This window comes from Quercus lobata, chromosome 10, assembly GCF_001633185.2.
Source record: "Quercus lobata isolate SW786 chromosome 10, ValleyOak3.0 Primary Assembly, whole genome shotgun sequence".
NCBI classification, from domain to species: domain Eukaryota; kingdom Viridiplantae; phylum Streptophyta; class Magnoliopsida; order Fagales; family Fagaceae; genus Quercus; species Quercus lobata.
In genome coordinates this window covers 2,969,940-2,994,016 of record NC_044913.1, presented here as the reverse complement: position 1 = coordinate 2,994,016, position 24,077 = coordinate 2,969,940, and the positions used below count along the sequence as shown (strand labels likewise).

General features: G+C 37.8%; 2 protein-coding genes across 7 annotated transcripts; one reads left to right on the top strand and one right to left on the bottom strand.

Moving 5' to 3' along the window:
• Nucleotides 1-4,434: 4,434 nt before the first annotated feature.
• LOC115963540 lies at nt 4,435-6,086 on the top strand. Its single transcript, XM_031082577.1, has 3 exons — nt 4,435-5,010; nt 5,124-5,420; nt 5,616-6,086. Exons 1-3 carry the CDS (start codon nt 4,435-4,437, stop codon nt 6,084-6,086), a joined length of 1,344 nt encoding a protein of 447 aa, XP_030938437.1.
• Nucleotides 6,087-10,005: 3,919 nt separating this feature from the next.
• LOC115963615 (probable inactive purple acid phosphatase 27) lies at nt 10,006-23,633 on the bottom strand. Of its 6 annotated transcripts, none has more exons than XM_031082690.1 (13): nt 23,405-23,632; nt 19,983-20,101; nt 18,123-18,214; nt 17,794-17,863; nt 17,555-17,677; nt 17,249-17,341; nt 16,809-16,938; nt 16,221-16,302; nt 16,002-16,134; nt 15,070-15,284; nt 14,852-14,977; nt 13,977-14,280; nt 10,006-10,460 (listed from the first exon to the last, which is right to left on the bottom strand). In XM_031082690.1, the coding sequence occupies exons 1-13, from the start codon at nt 23,472-23,474 to the stop codon at nt 10,152-10,154; spliced, it is 1,866 nt and encodes a 621-aa protein (XP_030938550.1). In that variant the 5' UTR covers nt 23,475-23,632; the 3' UTR covers nt 10,006-10,151. The 6 variants fall into 6 exon arrangements, 5 of the variants coding, with proteins under 5 accessions (XP_030938550.1, XP_030938551.1, XP_030938546.1 ...); XM_031082688.1 differs by lacking the exon at nt 23,405-23,632 and adding an exon at nt 10,576-10,680 and having other exon boundaries at nt 10,376-10,460; nt 19,983-20,270; XR_004085859.1 differs by lacking the exon at nt 23,405-23,632 and having other exon boundaries at nt 14,852-14,988; nt 19,983-20,270.
• Nucleotides 23,634-24,077: the final 444 nt, after the last annotated feature.

The following is a 24,077-nucleotide window of genomic DNA, read 5'->3' as shown; positions in this document are numbered from 1 at the left end:
AGAATAGAAGGGAGTTAGTACGAAAGTGATGGCCTCCTGCTTGCCTTCTTATAGGAAGAGCAGAACAGATGGCATTAAATGCATTCAACCTTCCCAAAGAATCTGAAGAAAAAAGAGGCGTCCGTTCCACTTCTCCACCTTATCAAATGAGCCGCTGGATATAAATGAGCCTCATTAAGGGGAATTCATTAAGGGCGCGTCTGGGACATCCAAGCGGAAGGAGCAGATCCCGAGCGGATTAAAAGGAATCCCTCAAAAACCGCCTGACTTCCTGAGAAACCGCTCACATAAATGCGGGATCAAGCTAAATGGGCCATATTAAGGGCCCGGGTTTGCCAAAACCCTCCTTTCCAATCCGGAATTCGGATAGAAGGGTTTTGAGGGGCTATTGTGGGGCCCAGCAATTCGTGGACCAGGCCCATTTGCCTTTAGAAAGTCCGAGGGCCCAATCCGAGGAGAACTGTGGCCCAAGCTCCATGACGCCGAGCACGGACCAATTTTTGGGAGGCAGCCGAGGACAGTCTAGTCCTCGGCAGGCCCATAATCCGCCCAGAATAAAGGGATAAATTCGTAAGGAAATCCAAAATACCTTGGGGCGATTACCCTAAATACCCTTCTGGATAAGGCCCAATGCCTGGCAGAACCGTACTCTACAGCTTTATCAAGTCATCCCCAACAATTCCGGGATTAGACTGATGGGACCAATGTCAGTATTTGTAAAGACTGACCCTACACGTGGATGAAGGACATCGAACGCACACTAGTATAAAAGGAGAAGTAAGTGAATCTAGCAGGGGGAGGCAAAAAAAGGGAGACTTCATGAGGAAGATCGCCGGAACGATCCATGCACAGAACAGAGAAAGTCCTCCGTTGGACAGCCGGAAAGGACCACAAGGGCCCTCGGATCAAGTCCGAGGATCCCATTCTCAGAGGTGGCAGTATGGCGGGGCTTTAAACGTTTAGGCCCAGTCCATTTTCCACAGGGATCTTTCTGAAATCCAGACCGGACCATCCCCCCGTGACCAAGCCCAAGCTTTTCAACCCCACTCTCTACAAATCGTATTGTGAGGGATCTCTCCCGCGTGAACCCTAAGATGTCACTGGGCCGCGCAGGAACCGTGTCCCTACAATATCAATTTCACACTTTCATTATATATACACGACATGTTGCAGTCTATCCCTCTCTTCAGTTTTTTCCTTATTTACAAGGTAAATTTCTATCTTACTCAATCTAAAAGCTACGATAATGTTTGTTTATAATTTAATTTGTTGTGCTCGAATATGGTTCTTGGGATTTTCTTAACTTTTGTTACAGTACATATTGATGGTTTTTTTTTTTTTTTTCTCAGACTTCTAAGATTTAGATTTTAACTTCACACCTTCACAAATTAAACTGACATTAGATTTTTTGTTCGTATCAACTTCTTTTATGCGGAGTGGACATATATATATATATATATATATATATATAAAATAACTCATAGAACCATACAATTTTTTTTCTCTATTCATCTCTTCTTCTATATGTATTTGTTTACTCTAATTTATTCATCTCTATTCATAATAGCTATCTTCTTTTTATTTTTTATTCATTTGTGTTTCTATTTTTCTATTGACGTAATTCAATTATTGTGTAAATTCTATTATTTTTATAAAGTATTTTAGATAATGCAATTCATTTTAATTATTGATATTTTTTTTTTAATTTGGTGTTTTTAATTGATTGTGCAGATTATTTCCTCACTAAGGGCAATATCAAAATGGCTAGACATGAATGTTAGTATCAAAATGGCTAGACACGGGTAATTCATATGTAAACTTTTACATTTATATTGCAATACGATATATATATATATATATATATATATATATATATATATTGTAAGGACACGATTCGAGGCGGACCGTAACTATGTTGGGTTCGCACGTAAAAAGGCCCAAATAATATCATTTGTAGAGCGTGGGTTTGAAAGACTAGGCCTTGGTCGCCAAACGGTGGGTTTACATGATATGCATACATGGTTAAGTCGTCTTCGCCTTAGGAGTCTTTCTCCTGGAGGCGGGCTGGGAGGCTCTGGTTTTTGGCCATTTTTTCCCAGCCCCCTCTTTGCACACTCACTTTTACATTATATAGTCCTTCTTGGTTGATCCTAGCCATCCACTTGTAGGTCAGGCAGGTACTTAGTCCTGTACCTGTCCCATCAGCTGTCCCCTCTTACTTTTCTGTTTAGTCGTGAGGATCAAGGTTACACCGCCCAAGCGTCTTTTCTCATTAATATGATCAGAACATTGGCCAGTGTATTTAATATGGAGGGGATGTATTTTCCTCGAACCTATTTTGCACCGCCCCTCCATGTGGGCCCTATTCCACTCACATCCCCTTTAGGGGATTATTCGGGGGCGGCCTTCACTAAGACGTTGCTCTTCTCATCAGAGCCCTGGAGTGCCGAGGACAGGGTCGTCCTCAGCTGTTCCCCTTAACCCCTCGGCCTTTGATCGCTCGTGAGGATCAAGGTTACACCGCCCAAGCGTCTTTTCTCATTAATATGATCAGAACATTAGCCAGTGCATTTAATATGGAGGGGACGTATTTTCCTCGAACCTATTTTGCACCGCCCCTCCATGTGGACCCTATTCCACTCACATCCCCTTCAGGAGATTATTCGGGGGCGGCCTTCACTAAGACGTTGCTCTTTTCATCAGAGCCCTGGAGTGCCGAGGACAGGGTCGTCCTCAGCTGTTCCCCTTAACCCCTCGGCCTTTGATCGCTCGTCCTCGGCACACTACCTCCTCGGCACGGGCCCTGAGCCCGGATAGTGCGTGGGCCGGATCATAAGTTTCCCGGCCCTACAATAGCCCCTCAAAATCCTGCTATCCGACTCCTCGGACGGATAGGGGGGTTTTGATGACATCACATATCTGCTAATGCCTGTCCATTCTTGTCACCTATCGGTTCCCGAGACTTTTTATCTGCCCTAGATACGTTCCTAGAACCCTTGGAAGGCGAAACGTGGCATCATTAAATGTGGGCGGTTTTGTGTTTCCCACATTCTACGGTATGATGAAGATCGAACGGTCGTGATCCCTTGGTCTTTATGGGCGGGAAAACTTGTGCAGTTACCCTAGAAAGTATAAGAGATTTTTTTGGAAAGGATCTGTCTCTTCAGTTTTCCACTTAAGAGCTCTAGCGCGTATATTCTGGGTTCATCTGGATTTTCGTCCAAATTCAAGTCTATCTCCAGCACAAAAAGCCTATCTGAAACGTCTTTCTTCTTTTGTGTAAGTTCCCTACCTCCATTAACTCGTGCTTTTTCTTTTCTGGGTTTATTTCTCTTTAGCTCCCTTTTCTTTCCCGTCGCGGGTTGGGTTTGTTTAGTAAATCACAAAGATGACTAAATTGAGACTGAGGAAATTAGTCGATATTGAAGAGGCGATGAATAAGTTCATCGTCGATTATAGGATTCCCCCCAACGTAAGTTTGAAGCACTGTAAGATGGGGGAATGGCACTACAAGAGGGAAACGGGCGCAGTAGTAATTCCCGTCCTCGCCTTTGTAGAGGGAGGTATGAGAATCCCTATGGGGCCAGTGACGAGGGGTTACCTCAGGCACTTCCGTTTAGCCCCTACCCAGTGCGCCGGCAACGTTTTGAGGATTCTGGGTTGCGTGGACGCCTTAAATGAGAAGATGGGGTTAAGACTGACCCATCATGACGTGAACAGGTGCTATAACCTCCAAAAATTGAAGGGGAAAACCTACTACCTGAAGTCGAGGGACGAAAGGGTTCGGTTAATCCAGTGCCTCCCTGACTCCAACAAGGGACTGAACAAGGATTTCCTTATCGTCTCTGGGGAATGGCACGATGGCGACCCGTGCCCCATAGTAGAAGGAGAACCAGGTGGGGTACTGGGAATGGAAGAGAGATGACCCTTTACGCCATTCTAATCTAAAGTTTATTCGGTAACTAACCATGCGTATGTGTTTGTCTTTTTGTAGATCTACACGCCTACACACGACATTTTCATTTAGTCAATCGGGCAGACTTGGAGACCGTTTTGCAAGCAGCAGTTTTTGTAAATGACAGTAATGGTCAAGTCCGAGCTGCTCACAAGATATTAGGGTACCCCTCTGTTCAGAAGTCATTTAGGGACGCAAGGCACGTGATTAGCGCCAGCCGCCCTTGGCTTCCAAAAATTACCGTGGTTGAGACGGGATTTCTGATTTCCCAGGAACCAGCCGTCCCTGAGAACACCCCACAGGTGGGCCCCTCCTCGTCTTACCAAGTAGTAGAGGACGAAGGCGAGCCAGATCGGCCCGAGGAAGGTTTTGGGGTATTTGACCAAGCCCTCCAATCCGAGGATCCTTCTGGTGACCTAGGTGACCCAGCCTTGTCCGAGACGGAATTATCGTCAGTAGGCACCTCTTCTCAAGCCAAGATGGGAGTCAAGAGAATACCACTGACCCCCCTTCTCGAACTCCTCGAAGACCAACCTGGGAAGGATATGCAGGGAACACCACAACCCAAAGCTCCTTCCCCGCCACCTCGGCCTCTGACTATCCAGACCAGGTCATCTTCCACCAAGTCACAGCCACAATCCCCCCATCCCGCACTTCCTGCTCCCTCCCAACCAGCTCGGCTTCCTCGACCTGAAGGCACTGACCCAAAGAGAAAGAGGAGTCCCAAGGGTAAGGGAGTCATGGACAGGGGAAAATCCCAACCTCCCAAGGAGAAGGAGGAGGCCCCGCGTACCAAACAACTGAAAATTGGACATCAGAGCAAGGGCAAAGAAGCTGAAGCCCAATCCATCCAAGGCAAGGGAAAGGGGATAGAGGCCGAGTCTCTGCCGAGTGCCTGGCTTCCTGCCCCAATGATTCACGGGGGTCCACTACTGGAAACGGCATCCCTGAGGGACCTTGGAGATGGCGAGGGTGGCTACGTGGCAAACGCGTTAGGGAGAACCATGCTACTCCCTAACGACATGGATGAGCTGAGGAGAATGAGGATGCAGGAGGTATTTCTCAGCACTAAGAGGTACTTGGGCATGGTAAGATTTCTTGAAACCCAACAGTTTAGTGACTCTTGCCACTGGTTTGTCACTAACTACACGCTCATTTCTCTTGCCAGGCTCTCCAAGCAACCTATAGGATGGAGGAAGAGGTGAATAACAGGAGTAAGGCGGTCGAGAACGAACGCAAGAAGCGTATAACGGCCTCGAAGACTCTCGAAGCCTCTGAGGATGAACTTGCCAAGGTCAAGGCTGACTTAACAATAACTATCCGCGAGAGGGATAACGTCTCGGCGGGCCTAGCTAGCGCCCAGAAACAGGCCCAGGACCAAACAAAGCGCGTACTTGAAGCCGAGGACCAGTTGCGAATAGCCAAAGATCTGATCGAGGGTTTAAATAAGCAACTGGCCGCGGCTGTGCATGAGAAAGGAGTGGCAGAATATGCCCGTGATGAAGCCCTAAGGGCAAAGCAGGAGGCCGAGTTTGCCAGGAATGATGCAGAGGCTGCCAAAAATACGGCCGAGGATGACGGTTATAATATGGGAGTGGCTGAAACCCAAGCCACCCTTAAGGCGCAGATTCCTGGAGTGTGCAGGTTTTATTGCTCCCAGGTTTGGGAAGAAGCATTGAAGAGAGCCGGGGTGGACGCTTCATCTGATTTGTGGAAGCCGGAGAGCATTTTCTACCCTAAGGCCATCCGCGAGGCCACTTCCACCAGCTCCGTGGCTACGGATGACCAACCCGAGGAAGAGGTCACCCCGCCGGAAGACTTACAGGCCAGCGTTTCTTCTAGCAAGGCGCCCAAAGAGGGAGAACTTCAGGACGTGATAGTGATATCTCAGCACATAGATCCTGAGGCACCTAAAGAGGTTATTGAGCCCGTGGTTGGCATTCAGGTGTCTAGTACGGAGGAGCCAACCACACTTGCCCAGCCGCCACAGGCAATTCCCCTTGCTGTGGTGCCCCGGAGTACCAGTGCTGACCCTGTTCAGCCTTCCTCAGAAGGGACCATCCCCCCGGGCGTCGAAGCTGATCCTGCTTCTTCCTCTCAGGACGTGACCGGCGAGAAAGTAAAAAAGTAGAAATTCTGGCTAGGCTTTTGCATCCGTTTCTAATTTAACGATTTAACTTGTTTCTTTTTATTTCGAAAACTTTCTAATCTATTGACGATTCGCAAGCGTTTGATTATGTGTAGATGAAGTCTTGTTTTTCCTTTTTCCTTTCGGTTACTTGTTAGCTACCCTCATTGATACGCAATATTGTTTATTAATTCTGCTCTGATTCATTTTAACATGTACGAATATTTATGCATGCAATACATTTATCACCATGTTTCAAAACCCTAGTTTACTTGCACCCGCGGAGCCCTTAGACTCCTTTCTAACCCTCGTTCAACGAAGATATAGGCACCACTTTCGACGTCATGCATAGTAGCTAAGTCTTGCTTAGTGCCCAGTCTTCTCATCCAAGTAATTGGTTTCCCCATAGGCTTAAGTCCGAGGACCATGCAATGCCTTGGTTCTGTCCAAAACCTAGTTTTCTCATCTAAGTAGTTGGTTTCCCCATAGGCTTGAGTCCGAGGACCATGCAATGCCTTGGTTCTGTCCAAAACCTAGTTTTCTCATCCAAGTAGTTGGTTTCCCCATAGGCTTGAGTCCGAGGACTATGCAATGCCTTGGTTCTGTCCAAAACCTAGTTTTCTCATCCAAGTAGTTGGTTTCCCCATAGGCTTGAGTCCGAGGACCATGCAATGCCTTGGTTCTGTCCAAAACCTAGTTTCGATAAGTAGTTGGGGGAATTATCCCCTTGGCGATGGCATAGGATCTTGGTTTAAAGGGACCAGCTGTGCTATCGACGCTACAAAGCGCAGCCCCTAGTGAAGAAACGTAGCCCCTAGTGGGACTTTACTCTAAAACACTATATCCAACTACTGAAAATGATGTGAAGGGTGGTATCTACCCACCACCAGTGCCAAGGCACAAGCCTCCCCACAGACGGCGCCAATTGTAAGGACACGATTTGGTAACGAACCTAAGCAGTATTGGGTTCGCACGTAAAAAGGCCCAGATAATATGATTTGTAGAGCGTGGGTTTGAAAGGTTAGGCCTTGGTCACCAGGTGGTGGGTTTTTCGTGGAGTTCATACATGTTTCAGTTTTCTTCACCCCCGGAATCTTTCTCCTGGAGGTGGGCTAGGAGGCTCTGGTTTTTGCCACTTTTCCCAGCCCCCCCTTTGCACACTCACTTTTACATTATATAGTCCTTCTTGGTTGATCCTAGCTATCCACTTGTGGGTCAAGCAGGTACTTAGTCCTGTATCTGTCCCATCAGCTGTCCCCTCTTACTTTTCTGTTTAGTCGTGAGGATCAAGGTTACACCGTCCAAGTGTCTTCTCTCATTAATATGATCAGAACATTGGCCAGAGCATTTAATGTGGAGGGAACGTATTTTCCTTGAACCTATTTTACACCCCCTCCCCCATGTGGGCCCTATCTCACTCACATCCCCCTCAGGGGATTATTCGGGGGCGGCCTTCACTAAGACGTTGCTCTTCTCATCTGAGCCCTGGAGTGCCGAGGACAGGGTCGTCCTCAGCTGTTCCCCTTAACCCCTCGGCCTTTGATCACTGTCCTCGGCACACCACCTCCTCGGCACGGGCCATAAGCCCGGATAGTGCGTGGGCCGGATCATAAGTTTCCCGGCCCTACATCTATTTTTCTCATTCTTTTCTAAATGTCATAATTGGAAAATTTTAATCCACACTATCATATGGATTATAATATGAGTAGATGAAAATCTTAATATTAAAATAAAGTAAAATTTTTTTATAATTTTTTATTTATAGTGAACACACCAAATTCATTACTTAAAAAAGAAAAAGAAAAAAAAAAAGACCCTTGCCCTTTCTTGTTTTGGTAAACAGTTATATAAAAAAGAAAATTTCTTAGTTAATAGTTTAATACATTTAAAATGAAATTCTCTTATTAGAGAGTAGTCCTAATATATAATTTTATGAATACTTTTTTAAAAATTATATATTATATTTAATTTCAAAATAATCAGATACTATCTCGCATCACGCGGGTTGCAATTGGGTCATAACTAAAATTCAAGATCTCCTTATTTATTTGGTATTAATAACCAAGCAAAAATGTAAAACTAACCCTCTAACTTTCAGTCTTTTTCATTTTAATCCTCTAACTTTCAATTTTTGTCAATGCAAGATTCCATTAGAACTTAGTTAAGAGCTGCCGTTAATTGAGCCAAAACAACATCGTTTTGATTTTTTTTTTTTAATAAATTTCAGAATTTAAAGAAAAAAAGAAAAATCTGTATAAATAAAAATAAAAATAAAAAAACATTTAAGGGGAACGACAGTCAAGTTTCCAACCTCGACAGGTATAGTGCCGACTAGTTCGTTGCCAGAAACCGCCAAATACTCAATAAACTGCCATTATCCGTACTGGGTCAGGATCTGACCGGTGAAATAGTTACCGTCGAGATGCAAATGATGGAGGTTAGGCATTTCAACGAAAATCAGAGATTCAGAGGCAACTCACCGGTCATGTTAGGTTGGGAAAGTGCCGTTGAAAATGTTGGGTTGGGAAAGTGCCGTTGAAAATGTTGTGGGAGAGGTTGAGGTAGCGGAGAGCCGAGAGAGCAGAGAACTGCGGAGGAATGGGGCCGAAGAGTTGGTTAGAGGCGACGGTGAGGTTCGAAAGGAAGCGGAGGTGGGCGAGGTCAGGGGAGAGAGAGCCGGAGAGGTTGAGACCGGAGAGGTCAAGAGATGTCATGTGACGGTGAATGGTTTCTTTGTTTTGATTTCAGGGGAATCGTTCTCCTTAATTTTTTTTTTTTTTTTTCAGATTTTTTTTTAATTCTGAAATTTATTAAAAAAAAAAAAAAAAAAAACCAAAACGATGTAGTTTTGGCTCAATTAACGGCAACCCCTGATTGAGTTATAACAGAATCCTGCATTAAAAAAAAATTGAAAGTTAGAGAACTAAAATGACAAAGTTAAAGGACTAAAATAAAAAAGATTAAAAATTAGAGGGTTAATTTTACATTTTTGCTTAATAGCTATAACAACACGACTGCATTGATAATGGAGGACCATATTCTTTTCAAGCACGTTGCTAAATTACATTAATTCATAAGGCTAATGTGGTTGGTTCACAGCCATCATGTACACATGCTAACAAATCCCTGTAGTCCCTTGAAATAGGTGTAGTCCCTTGAAATGGGGAATTGATCATTTAGCCACCATTAAGGAATTGACAATGGGGAGTAACTAATATATTTTTTTTTTTTTCCAATTCCTTAAAAAAATTTGTAAGAATAATTTGATAGTTATAACAAGTGAGTGAAGATTTGAATTTTAAATGTCTTTCTTGGAAACATCAAAAAGTGTCTACCAATTGAGAACAAGGCCTATGGCTAGCTCATATAAAGCAATGATAATATATAATAATAATAATAATAATAATAATAATAATAAAATAAGAATAGAAAGATTTTTGAGCTTTGGGCCATCAATACATAGGTTAGAATGAATATTTTCCATCATACATACCATAATCTATTGCAACTACGAAAAAATTCACTTTTCCTTAGGAATGAGATTTTTATCAAATTGAAAATTTCCCAATATTTTCTATAGAAAAAATCATCCTCTCTCCATTTAAAATGAGTCCATTTCATTGTTCAGTTAAATTTACAAAATCAAGAGGTGTACCCTATCTCATGTCATTTGAAATTAGTATATACACTATTAGATATGAGGAATACAAATCTTTTGTACCATTTTTTGTGTTCCACTTTATGTTCCACCAATCACAACTTGTTATGTATTTTTTTAACTTTCCTTATAAAATAGTCAAAATATAAAATGGAAAAAAATAAACACATGACATGTTATGATTGATGGAACATAAAGTCGAACACAAAATGGGTACAGATGATTTGTATTCAGATACGAGAGGCAAAATCTTAACTACAAATTTCCATGTCAAAGAAAAGCAAAGATGAATAATATAAACTCATAACTGAAGTTCATAACTTCGTGTTTATTTTGAAGTAGTAATACTAAAACTGCATTGATAATGGAGGACCATTTTATTTTCAAGTACAAAGCTGAATTATATTAACTCATGTAGCTAATGTGGTTGGTTCACAGCCATCATGTACACATGCTAACACATCCCTGTAGTCCCTTGAAATGGTGAAGGAATCATATACCTCACCATCACTGCTCCTTTTGTATTCAAAGAGAAGGGATGAGTGGTTGAGTGCAGTGAGTTTGCCAAAACCAAAGCCAGAAACTTTGGTATAAATACTCCAATTGGTTTTTAATTGTGGATCTGAATTTAATCGATACCCTCCTGCTCCTACAACTATATGGATTGTTCCATTCACCGTGCCTGAATAGTGAGTTTTTTCTGTATTCACACAGCGATTCTGGATAACACACATAAACACTAAGTGAGTTAGAAATAAAACGATAGCCAAGCGATCAGATGTTCATGTGACACTAAGAATGAGTATGATATATATGGCTAAAAAGATACTTAACAACTGGTCATTTAATTTACCGGGCCTGTTGGCCCAAGTGGTACCCGGTCTCCTTAGTGACCTTCAGCTCAGGGGTTCGAGCCCCTGCACCTGCATAAACAATTACCTAGCAAAAAAAAAAAAAAAAAACTGGTCATTTAATTTGACATGTCTAGCTATAATGCTATTGGCAACTTATCCTTTAATTGAATTAGGCATTTGGCAATATTTACAATCAATGATGCTTCATATGTGATACCAAAATATACTTGGTATGCTGTAACAAGCAATAAATTGTACACTTAGAGGGAGTTTGGATTCGAATTATAAGTGGTTGCGTTTGCGTTTTCTGACTTTTTTTTTTTTTTGTTCCAGCCGCACTATTTGACCAAGTCAACCGTGAACAGTGCACGGATGCACTGTTCACGGACCAACAAATTCCACTTTCCAATTACTTTTTCATTAAAAATGGGTCCCACAATACTATTTACACATTTAAAAATTATTTTGTTATAGTGTTTTCAGTTTTCAGTTTCAATAAAATAAGTTTTATCCAAACAGACCCTTAATACCAAATCAATCTTTTCTCAAAAAAAAAAAAAAAAAAACAAAACAAAAAACCAAATCAATCATCAATTCTAGCAATTAATTTTTGGCTAAAATACAAAATTGACTTTCTAAGTTTTTTCATATTTCATTTCAGTCCTCTAATTTTGCTTTCATTCATTTCAATTCTCTAACTTTCAAGTTTATTCAATTAAGGTTTTTCCATCCATTTTTGTCATATGTTATGGTTAATTTTTCAATTTTTAAGATTTATCTTCAAATTTTTTAATTAAAAAATTCAATTAATGGTTGAAAAATATTTTCCAAATTTTTTTTTCAAAAAATTTTAACAAAATTTTAATGAAAGACCTTAATTGAATAAATCTGAAATTTAGATGATTGAAATGAACAAAAGCAAAATTAGAACACTGAAATGAAATCTTAAGAAACTAAGAGGGTCAATTTTACATTTTAGCCTTAATTTTTCTACTCTATCGTAGTGGTAACGTCATCCACTTGTATCCAACTCTTTCTCCTTTTTTTACTATTCTACTCTTTATTAATTTTCCACCTTTGTCACAGTTCCTCCAAAATTTCCTCCTCTTTTTTTACATTTTGTATCTCTCCACTACTCTCTACCTTACTATTACTCTTCATCCCTTCCTCTTTCTTTTAATTTGGCTCTTCTTCTCCCCATATTCTTATTATAAACTAGTTGAGAGTACAACTTATTATTAGTTTTTTCCAATATTTTGATAAGTTTTACAAAAAATCTTGTAACTTAACTGATTGACACCTCAATTTCCAATAGAAACATTCAGGATGTAGACCCCCACCCCCAACTATCAATTTATAAAAAAGATATTTCAATAAATTTCATTGTAAAAAATTGTAATCTTTAGTTATTTTATATATAGACAAAATAGAAATACACTAAGAGTAGCATAGTGATTTGATCATTCTATATATATGTGTGTGTGTGTGTGTGTGTGTTTACAAATTGAAAATTGCATGATATAATGGCTAATATAGATAGGCATGTTTCATGCCTACCAAAAAATGCATATATCCTTCGATTATTTTTTTTACATTCTTGATTGTGTGTTACAAAAAAAAAATTTCCCCTTTATGTTGGACATGGTTTCAATTGTTGCAAAAACAATTAAATTTGAGTAAAAATATCATATTTCAAATCAATTGTTTCTCACATAAAAAAGCCAATTTTTTCTCATATAAATCTTAGAAAAATGATATTAAAATTTTATTATGCTTAAAATAATTAATGTGGGGGCCAGTCAATCAACAGGCCCATTAAGGTCAGGATCGTTGGGCCTATGGCCCATCCAAGGATGCATATCCGTCCGAGGAGGCCAAATCAGGTCGTAAGGGTAATTACCGAGGGGGGGTGGTAGTCAATATCACGAAGGTAGAGTTCCGTATTCGTCCGAGGACGCCATACTCCTCGGCAGTATGCGTCCGAGGACGAGCAGGAGGCAGTCTTGTTACAACCGGACCTCGGAATTATGTCACCACTAAAGATAGGATAACAGACCAAGGGTAAGAAAGAAAAGGCAAACAAATATCTATAACTACAGCTGCCTCCGCATTAATTACCTCTCAACCAACTCTCTGGCCGCATTAATGTGGAGGTGATACCTGAACAGTAAGGAGGCAGCCTTACAGCTGCCCATAGGAAGTTCCAGGAGGTGCTAGATGGGACAGAAAGAAATCCCCCGAACCCAACCTACACGTGTGTGGTGAGGATGGAACACAGAGGTTGATATATAAACTGAAAGAAGAACATGCAAAAATGGAAGGAGATTGGACATAAAAGAGAAAAGAAAAGGAAAGACTGAAGAAGAAGAACGTGAAAAGCAAAAGAACTGTATCGATTACAAGAGAAAAATCAATTGTTGTGCCAGTTCTGGGCTTTCAATATACATGAGGGTGAAACTTTTCATTCCACAAAAGTTAATCTAGTTCTTAATACCCACGCTCTACAAATTATATTGTTTGGGCCTGTTTACGTGCGAACCCAATATCATTTTGGGTCGTTACAAAATCGTGTCCTTAATATATAAAAAAAAAAAAAAAAAAAACATATTTATTATATTAGTAGTCTTTCTAATTACATAGAATACAAACTAAAGTGTTAGTTCCACACACACACATAGGCGTGCACACCCACACAAAGGAGTTAGGAAATTTAAAGGATTAAGATTAGTTTTAGTGAATTCACAAATATTTAATTTTTTTATGGCTCTTATGACAATTGTTGTCAAAGCAACTAAACATGAGTAAGAATGTTATATTCAAAATTTATTATTATTATTCCAACTAAAAATTATTTTCTTTATAGAGTTTATAAAAATAATCATATAAATTCATTTAATATAAATAATTAATGCACAATAATAGATAATTAATATATGTATTTACTCTATTGGTTAATTCAATGAACTAATACTTTAATATAAATGCAAACTTTGTTGAAATAGAAAACTAAATAAAGATTACTTCAAGGAATGTGCCCATATGACACAACTTTATACTCTCCAACATAAGGTCTTTCCTTATATATATATATATAGATATGTTGTTCTATCTCCCATTCAATTCATATTTTTCCCACACAAAAAATGATTCTCTCTCTCTCTCTGACATCGGCTAGTATCAGTAAGTAGCTCATAACTACCACCATGAGCTTAGATGCCAACATTGTCAGCACCGTGAAAGTGGTTAAGGAATATATTATTGCAATTCATAGGCAGGATATAGTACTGCAAAATTTAAGCATGTGTAACATCATTATTTTATTGTTTTGTTTAATAATTTGATGGTTAGAGGGTAAGAAATCTTCATTCCTGTTATCCATACCTGGTAAATGGGGCATGTTCTTTCATAATTATGAACATGACCATAGAATGCAATGTCCACTTTGTACTTCTGCCAGAGCTTTTGCAAGCTCTCCCTTCCCATAGACTCCCCATATGAGCCATCCTTCCAATAATTGGAGGAATAACCAAGAACACGATGAGCTGCAAAAATCAACCATGGTTGTTTCTGCCTATCAGCTGATGCAAGACATTTCTCTATAAATTTGTACTGTTCAGAGCCCTCCCTCCAATCATGTTCACTGTCAGCTATACAGAAGTGGAACATGCCATAATCCGTTGAATACCTGTAGAGATTGATAAATTACAATTTGTCCCAAAAGCTAAAGCTGGTAAGAAATTCTGAATTGAATCTTTTAACCATTATTCTAACACTCCGCTCGTGTGTAGGTTTAGGCTTCCCCTAAATAAGTATTGCCCAACACGGGGTTTTTTGACCTTTTATAGGAGGCAAAGCATAGATAGAGTTAGAATTTAGGCACCTATTTCTATACCATGATAAACTGTCACTTGTCCCGAAAACTTATTTGGATGGGGAATATCATTTAGTTATTATTCTAATAGAGATTATCAATTAACAACATTTTTAAATAGCAGGCATAGAGTAATCAACTGGAACTAGACTACTTGCACAATGTTTGGCACACGTAGAAAATTCCTGTAGACATTAACCCTGCTTTTCTTTTGCATAGGTATGTGCCACTAATTTAAGTTCAACACTCAAGTACTCAACCCTTGAGTACCAACACTCACTGTTTTATCTTTCATATCTCTTTCTTGTAGTATTACCTCTAATATCTCAGAGAGAACTAATATTACATACCAAAATTGATTTACAGAAGAGTTCGCATTACTTACCAAAACTTAGCTCTATTCTCAGCAGGAACATAAAACATGGTCTCAGCAAGCACACCACATTCACCACCAGAATCATTGGTTTCAAAGAAGGAGCCTGTCCCTGGTACATCACGTTCATGATTGCCACTGCAGGAATACTACACATCAATAAGATAGCACAAACTTATGCTTAAAACATAATACATGTGAAGGAACAAGGATATTTCAAGCATGCTAACCTTGCAATCATATATGGTATAGTTGATGCAATGGGCTCAACCTGTGATGTGAACTGGTCCCACTGCGAGATATATCCATTTGCATATGTGATATCTCCAATGTGAAAAAGTATGTCAATGTTGTCCAAATCTTTGATGAGTTGATCTGTGGTATTAAGTGACCCCGGCTGATAATTTTTGTCCTCATTTGAGTCATTTGACCCATCCCGTTCAGCCTAAAACATGTGGACCAATTATAAATTTCACTTTTTACAAATGCTAAAAGAGTATAATATGTACCTGACAGGCTATATGGAACAATTAAATGTCATGTAACCACACATTTAGTGATGTAAACTGCCTTTATTGTCCATTCAACATTCTTTATGTAGTTGATTTTTTTTTTTTTTGGTTCGATATGAGATAGAAATTCTACTCTAGCCTAATCTAAGTCTATATGTGTGTGAAGCTCCCTTCTAGAGATTTAAACCCCGGTCCTTGCCCCCCACACGGCCACACCCCATAAGCAATTATACTTGTAAAGTAACCATCGCACCAAAGATCTAGTTAATACTTAATAGTGAATACGAGAGGGCATACACTTTTTAATGTGAGAAATGGAGAAACCATGAATCTTTCCTAGATCTATTGACACTAAAGGAAAATGAACCACTAGTAAGAAGAGATTTAGAGAAGCCGCTATAGTACATTTTTTTTTTTTCCTTCCATGCTTTTACACTAAATTTCTTAATTATAGATTTTAAACTCATCAAATACTGGTAGTTATATTTAGTTTCACTCATGAATTGAGCAGAGATGCTGCTTGATGCATGTTGTTAACCTTTGATATTAAAAATCTGAGGAAAGAGCAGATAAATTTATTAACTTCTATTACAACTATCAAGAGAAATGCTTTAATAATTCTTTTGATAACCAGAAATCATAATTAATACCTTTCCCATGTCACCAAATATTACAACACGCTGTAATGAGTCCTGCCCTGGATATGGTGATGACTTAAAATAATAAGACTTGCTCCAGATGTAGGAACCATTAAATAACCTATGGCCTAGCTTGTATGTGTATCTGAATAAACAATCATCATCAGAGAGGCTAAAAAACAATGATCTAGGCACTTCTATGATATAAAGTTTGTTAGTTAAAGTGCTTACAGTGAGTTTGGCCACAAATCTTTTAAGAAGCTTGTATGAATGTAACCAGGATCGCGCCAACCAATTGTTCTAGCTGGTGGACCTGCAGAATGAAGAGTCCAACTTCATTAGTACTATGACTTACAATTCTCATATTCTTGGGTGAATAGTTTTCCAGCTCAGGTCCATGGTGAGTTGCAGAAGCTTCAACTAATTTTTTAATAGTTTTCAAGTTCTTTTTATTAAGTAAAAGTTCGATACTTTATATTGAGTTTCGGAGTTTCTTTATTTGTTTTGTTGAATATAATGCCAAGGCATACTGAACTCATTCACTAAATCACCAAAATGCCAACTAGATAAAAGAGCATTAGTAATAGCTTTACAATCATTTAAGGATGAAATAGGAGCACAATTGTGACATTTTAAAAAAAAAAAAAAAAAAAAACACACACACACACACATACTCACACAGCATGGCAGGATTTTTGACGTGACGCTTAATTTGACAACAAGAAAACAGGCAAGGTGAAGAAGCAAAGCTTTTCTTAAGAACAATGGGTTACATTGATGATTAAAATCACCATAGTAAGAAGAGGACATAGATCATACCACACATGGCTTCACGATGAAAAGTCAACGTTCCAGCTGGTGATTGAGTTTGAGATTCTCCCTTAAAACCCCACTCAACAAAAGTCACAGCATCAATAATGTTATAGCCGCTTGTCCAGGTTACTGCCATCTGCATAATAGCATAACAGTATTTTAGAAAGATGTGAGTGCATATATACATACATCTGGTAAAACAAATTATTGAAAACATTGTTCCTTTATGTTAAAATATTTTGACTTCTTGCTGATTAAAAGGAAAAAGAATTTTATAATATCAGTATGACCACTTTATTTTGACTTCTCAAAAGGACTTTCCTTCCAAAAAGTAATGCTTGGGTGTTCAAGTGCTAACACCATTAGATTATTGTTTCAAAAAGTTAGCTAGGCTTTGAGGATAAATATCCAGATGTCCATGAAAAGAAAAAACATAATGAACTTACTTCATTCCAAGACTTCCCTTGAGAGAGGCGAGGATAAACTGGTGCCTTTGGATTTGCAAAAGTTACAGTATTTGAAACTGCCAATAGTTTTGGCTGCAATACAGGAATACAAACTTAGTCTACACTTGAAGTGTCCTCAGCTTTTCTGAATGATTTAGGCTTGAGAATTAAAAGAAGTAATTGCACCAAGACAATACCAGCATCTATGTGAGAACTAGTATATTTTAAACATACGAAGCTTTGAACTATAAGAATAGAATTGAGTACAACTCAATAAATAAATAAAAGAGAAAGACAGTGACTTACATGTGACAAACCACCTGAGAATAATGCAATTGAGAAATCTGCCCTCTGATTAATCAGTCGAAATTTTAAAGATGCTTTCCCTGTCTTCATATACTCAGCATTGGAATCATTGGCAAACTTATACTGAAAATGAAACACAATCATTATGAAATTAGTTAGATAGATGGGTTAAATTCAAATGGTTCATAATTAACTTGAATTCAACATTGGATTGATTGCAATGATGCATAATTGCATACCTTTATTGGAGCTGTGCATAGATGTGGAGCCTCTTGTCCTGGGAAAATAACAGGTGGGCAGGTAGATGAGCTGCCATTATAGGATGACTTCTTTAGTACATAGGCTCTAAAATATAGATTAAAAAAAATCCTACAACATGCAGCTATCAACAATGATGTGCATGACAATGATTTATATAATCATTCAGAAATTATTGTTAATTGACGCACTAATAAGAATTACAACTTTCGTTTAGTAGTATTTTTGTAAATTTTAGTCTTAGATGCAGTCAAACCGAGTAAAACAAACCAGAAAGGAAATTCAAAATATCCGCCAATGCAATTATTACTTGAACTTTGCAGGCGAAAAAACTGCAACCCAATCATCTTCTGAGGGGTCAGGGCATTCAAGTTCCACTGTTATCCATTGAAAATCTTCCCCCTGCATATAAACCCATCAGATATTACTAATTCCCTATAACATCAACTATTTAGAACACAGAGATTTAGCTTTGGGGAAACATATGATCCAGCTACTCATATAGATATCACTATATGGTTACATATAGACATCACTATATGGTTACCAATAGACATCACCAGCTCATGAAGAACCGGCAAGAGTCTCTTGCACTGTAAACAGTTGGGACCTGCTATACCTCAACTCAATTTATAATTATAGAGAGAAGAGACAGTTGACTGATAGCTAATAGGCACGAATCAGATGAAACTGATCAGGTTCACATCCAATTACACATCTTTGAGTTTAAGTTCTACACAACCCCAAAACAAAATGATATACATGAAAGTGTTTATAATTAATAAATGTGGTCTATCACATAAATCTAGCTTTGTATTTCTACAGACCATAATATATAGATTTGCTAACAGAGCCATGGAGGGGGCGGACAGTTTGAAATTACACATAGATTTATCGCCACTATACATTCATGCTGAAAAAAGATGAATTACCAACATAGTAACATGAGATAGTAACCCTTTAAACCAGCAAGGAATTCAATTAATACACAATTTCATTCTTTTAGAAACCTTTTTGTATATATTTTTTTAAATGAACTATTCTTTTTAACATGGGCAAAATGCACTGTTGGTACCCAAGCCCAGAAGAGATTTGAGTCTCTTAGACGCCGGGACGGCTTGATGCATTTGGAGGTCTAAGGCGAAAATTGATTATCTTGTTTTAGATATAAAATTATTGCTAATTAACATGAACTACGTAGAATTTTTTTCTTTTTTTAGAAATTTTATACACAAAAAATTTGACAAAATTTTTCATACTTTTGATATGGCAGATTGATAGTGGTAAGTAAAAGAGTGGTTCTAGTGGTAGACATAAATAAGAATTAGTAAAAGTTTGCTAACTAAACTCTTATTATTGTTCCTTTTTTTTTTTTTTTGAAGTGCAATATTCACAATGTTTTTTACAATAAATCCTATGTTTTAAGTTGCTTTTTGTTTTCAATTTGAAAATATCACTATAATTATTTTTTTGCCATCAATAACAAGCTGTAACAACCTGCTACTTAGCATTAGTGGTAAAAATGTTGTGAAAAATATTGTGAATGATACATTTTTCTCTATTTTTTATTTGTTTTTCATCTCGTAAAAAATTATTATTTTATTTTTTGATTATAAATTACTCTATTGGTTAAAACTTGGGGGCTTTTTTTTTTTTTTACTTGGGGAATTAGGCGAGCGCATCTCTTGCTCTACCATTCAGTCGGCCTGCTTAGATGATATGACCAAACTAAAAATTAACATGTTATCATTTCATTGGACACATTAAGGACAAAAATCGATTACTTTAAGTTTGTTAAGGGCTAAAAAAAAGATTCATTTTAAGTTATTAAGCACTAAAAGCAATCTCTTAAACTTCAATGACCAAAATCCCTCATGAGTTAAAACTTAAAAATTTAAAGGAATAGTCTATTTTGACCTTTTAATATTTTACCCTTTAAGTTGATCCTTGAATCGAGACTGAGATGATAAGCTTAAAAAGTGCTCTTTAGTTAAGTCAGTGCTAAAAATTCTTGGTTCCCAATCTTTTCTGAAAGAACTAAACAATTGGACTTAAAGAATCAATCCAACTGGCTCAAAAGAAATAAAAACTCAATACTACTGTTCCATCAAAGCCAACTCAAAAAACAACATAAGAGAATGAACGTGAACAATAATACAATTTGTGTTACCTTGGTGCCAAGAAGGACTGGTTCAGCTTTGAGGGAAGCATTAACGTTAAATGCAAAGAGGGCCCTGTGGATGGCAATCTTGGACAGTGGCTGCAAATCATCTATACCATCACCATGCACTACAACACGCACTAGTAATAGCAATATCAAGGAAACTTTCAGGGACAGAAAGCTCTCCATTGTTTATGTGACCAAGCTATCAAGTGACTTTATCTTTATGTAATAGGCCATGTAGAGACTCTACCTCTCTTAAATAATCAATAAGTAAATTCTACGAAGGTTCCAGCTAATGGGGGCGCCTGAAGAAGGTTTTGATACCTCTTTTATAAGAAATATAAAAAAAATTTTAAAAAAAAGTCAAAAAATCAATTATTTTTACCAATGCCGGCATCTGTTAACTTTTCTATTAAACAAATTTCTATGTTGAAATTTCTGAGTGGCTTCGAACTATAAATGAGTCAACTGATGTTGTGTCTTTCAGGGAGAAAAAGCTGTTCATAGTCTGTGTGACCAAGTAGCCCAAACCTCAGAATTTAACAATGAAGTCTCAGCCATCATTTTCAACAGTTTGGTGTATTCTATCAAGTGCCTTAATGTAATAGGCTATGTAATCTCTCTCACTCTCTTAAATGCAACGAATTGGTATGTTGAAATTTCTGGGTGGCTTCAAACTATAAATGAGTCAACTGATGTTGTGTCTTTCAGGGAGAAAAAGCTGTTCATAGTCTGTGTGACCAAGTAGCCCAAACTTCAGAATCTAACAATGGAGTCTCAGCCCTCATTTTCAACAGATTGGTGTATTCTATCAAGTGCCTTAATGTAATAGGCCATGCAATCTCTCTCCCTCTCTTAAATTCAACGAATTGGTATGTTGGAATTTCTGGGTGGCTTCGAATTTTAAATGAGACAACTGATGTTTTATCTTTTTTCATGCAAAAGACAGAATTAATAAAACAGATACTAGTATTTCTTGACTTTAGATTTTGTACCTAGATATTTTTGAGCGCGTCCTTGACTTTTACGCAACAAAGATCACCAAGTATTACTTGGATAATTGGAGCAACCATGGATATGAGGAGTCAAGAGTTTTGCTCATGTAAGGGAGTTGACATTCAAGGGCGTTTTGGTAAATTGCGTTTTGTATTTTAGGGGCAGAGAAGGAAAAAAATAATTAGACCATTTCTCGATTTAGCAATGATATCAAACTGCTGGATGACTGCCCCAAGAGGGGTGGCCCAGTTGATGTGAGATCCCGCGTGCTAGGGTGAAATCTATGGCATCCCGGTCACAGTAACTATGACTCAATCCAACATTACCTAGAGGGGAGTGTCCTTATCAGGTCACGCCTGGGGTGTAAACCACATATGGTCGCCTCTGCCCTCCTTTTTTATTATAAAAAAAAAAAAAAAAAAAAAAAAAAAAAAAAAAACACTGCTGGATGACTAGAGAAGCCAGGTAAGTAGGATTAAAATTCCACAAAAGCATTGCCACCACAATAGAACTCGAGTTTACCATTATCGAGTTTTTTTTCACTAAACTCAAGTTCACTAACCCATGAAAGCATTGCCACCATAATAGAATTCGAGAGTTTATCAAACTCAGCCTCCATTTGGATACCAAAGAAAAATGAAAATTATTTCACTATTCAGCTTATTTTTGGTACTATTCATGAGCCCCACTGCACTTTTTGGTATTATTCATGACCCCACTGTACTATTTCAGCTAACTTTTAGCTTTATGTACAGTACTTTCACCAATAAGTTTTCAGTTTTAACAAAATAAGCGATATCCAAACAGACCCTCAGTTTTTTCACTAAACTTAAGTTCACTAAACAGTCAGTAAAATAATGTTAAATGGCAAAAATTATTCACACTCTACTACTCTCTCTCTCTCTCTCGTTATGCTTTATAAGCGCTTCAGCTGCTTTCCAAGTAAACAATGTGGGACTTGAGCAGTGGCGGAGCTAGGATTTGAGTTGAGGAGGGGCAAAATTTATATATGATATACGCACTTATATAAATTTATGTGAATATATAATATTTGAGACCAATTTGAAAAATTAAAAGCTATTCATTTAAATACTAAGTTATATTTAATGCAATTATATCAAAAAAAAAAAAAAAAAACTCTACAAACAAAACAAGCTTATTCATAATATTGTATTTGTCTATTGAGATATTTCTAACATGAGTGATCTATTTTTAAAAAAAAAAATTAGAGCCAAAAATCAAGTTATGAATGAAACTATTAGTAGTTAGATAGATACTGAGTGCAATATATGTGAATTTCTATTATTTTAGTTAATGCGTTTCCATAAAATGTTCAAATTATAATATGGTAGGAACAAACTAAAAAGATTTCAGTGCAAGACATGCTAGTGGAGGACTTAAGATTCCTTAATGATTCATTTTGAAATTATGCTCTCTTTCAAGATCAAAGAAACAAAGTGACATTCAAAAAACCCAAAAACAAAAAGTACGCAGGGGTATTTAATAACTAAAGGTATTTTTTGGGTGGGCCAGGGCGGCCACTACCCCCACTTGACTCTACCCCTGGACTTGAGCCCTGAGGGTTACCACTTTGTTAGACACATTAGGGACTAAAAGTGATGCTTACAATTTCCTAAGGGGGTAAAAAATAGTTTATTGAGTGCAATATATGTGAATTTCTATTATTTTAGTTAATGTGTTCCCATAAAATGTTCAAATTATAATATGATAGGAACAAATTAAAAAAATTCCAGTGCAAGGCATGCTAGTGGAGGACTTAAGATTCCTCAATAATTCATTTAGAATTTATGCTCTCTTTCAAGATCAAAGAAACAAAGTGGCATTTAAAAAACCCGAAAACAAAAAGTACGCAAGGGTATTTAATAACTAAAGGTATTTTTTAGATGCCCCCCCAACTCCACCCCTAGACTTGAGCCTCGAGGGTTACCACTTTGTTAGACACATTAGGGACTAAAAGCGATACTTACAATTTCCTAAGGGGTAAAAGAAAGTTTACTAAGGACTAAAAAGCAATCTCTTAAACTTCAGTGACCAAAAGTTTTAAAGGAATAGTCTTTTACCCTTGAAGTTGGTTCTTGAATCGAGACTGAGAGATGATACACTTAATAAGTTCTCTTTAGTTAAGTCGGTGCTAAAAAAATTCTTGGTTCCCAATCTTTTCTTAAACAAACAAAAAATTGGAACTTAAAGAATCAATCCAACTGACTCGAAATAACTCAAAACTCTTTACCACTGTACCATCAAAGCCAACTCAAAAAACAACATAAGAGAGAACGTGAACAAAAATACAATTTGTGTTACCTTGGTGCCAAGGACTGGTTCAGCTCTGAGGGAAGCATTAACGTGAAGAGCAAAGAGGGCCCTGCGGATGGCAATCTTGGACAGTGGCTGCACATCATGTATACAATCACCATGCACTACAACACAATGCACTAGTAATAGCAATATGAAGGAAACTTTCAGGCACAGAAAGCTCTCCATGGTTTTTGTGACCAAGCAGTACTACAAACCTCAGAATTTAACAATAAATTATCAGCCAGCATATTCAGCAGTTTGGTATATTCTATCAAGTGCCTTATTAATGTAATAGGTCATGTAGTCTCTCTCCCTCACTGAAATAATCAAAAAGTAAATTAAAGGAAAGTTCTAGTTAACAGGTGCCTCAAGACATTTTGCTAATAGACTAACTTAAAGAAAGTTTTAATACCATTTTTATAAGAAATATAAAAGGTTGTCAAAAAAATCAATTATTTTTACCAAAACCTTACGGCATTTGCTATCTTTTTCTATTAAATGAATTGGTTTGTTGAAATTTATGGGTGGCTTCAAACTATAAATGAGATAGAGGCGGCTCCACATTCAGGCTTAAGTGGTCACAGGACCATCCTGACTGGGGAAATTTTTTATTATATATATAATAATTTAAAATTTTTATATTTGCCCACCCTTTGAACAAAGGTTGTGACCACCCTGAAATTCTCCTCCTCCTTCTTCGTTCTACGTTTTCTCTACAATTCTTTTCAGATTTTCTAATTCTTGAATCTTGAGTTGTCTGCCCACTTCAACTTTATTGCCTAGGTTTTG

Coding starts and splice junctions, on each gene's coding strand:
- LOC115963540 (XM_031082577.1), top strand. CDS start 4,435: ATGGGAGTCAAGAGAATACCACTGACCCCCCTTCTCGAACTCCTCGAA. Junction 5,011..5,123: donor GGAGAATGAGGATGCAGGAG/GTATTTCTCAGC, acceptor TTCTCTTGCCAG/GCTCTCCAAGCAACCTATAG. Junction 5,421..5,615: donor ATAAGCAACTGGCCGCGGCT/GTGCATGAGAAA, acceptor TATTGCTCCCAG/GTTTGGGAAGAAGCATTGAA.
- LOC115963615 (XM_031082690.1), bottom strand. CDS start 23,474: ATGGAGAGCTTTCTGTGCCTGAAAGTTTCCTTCATATTGCTATTACTA. Junction 17,864..18,122: donor TTTTCGCCTGCAAAGTTCAA/GTAATAATTGCA, acceptor CTATAATGGCAG/CTCATCTACCTGCCCACCTG. Junction 16,939..17,248: donor AAGGGAAGTCTTGGAATGAA/GTAAGTTCATTA, acceptor GCTATTATGCAG/ATGGCAGTAACCTGGACAAG.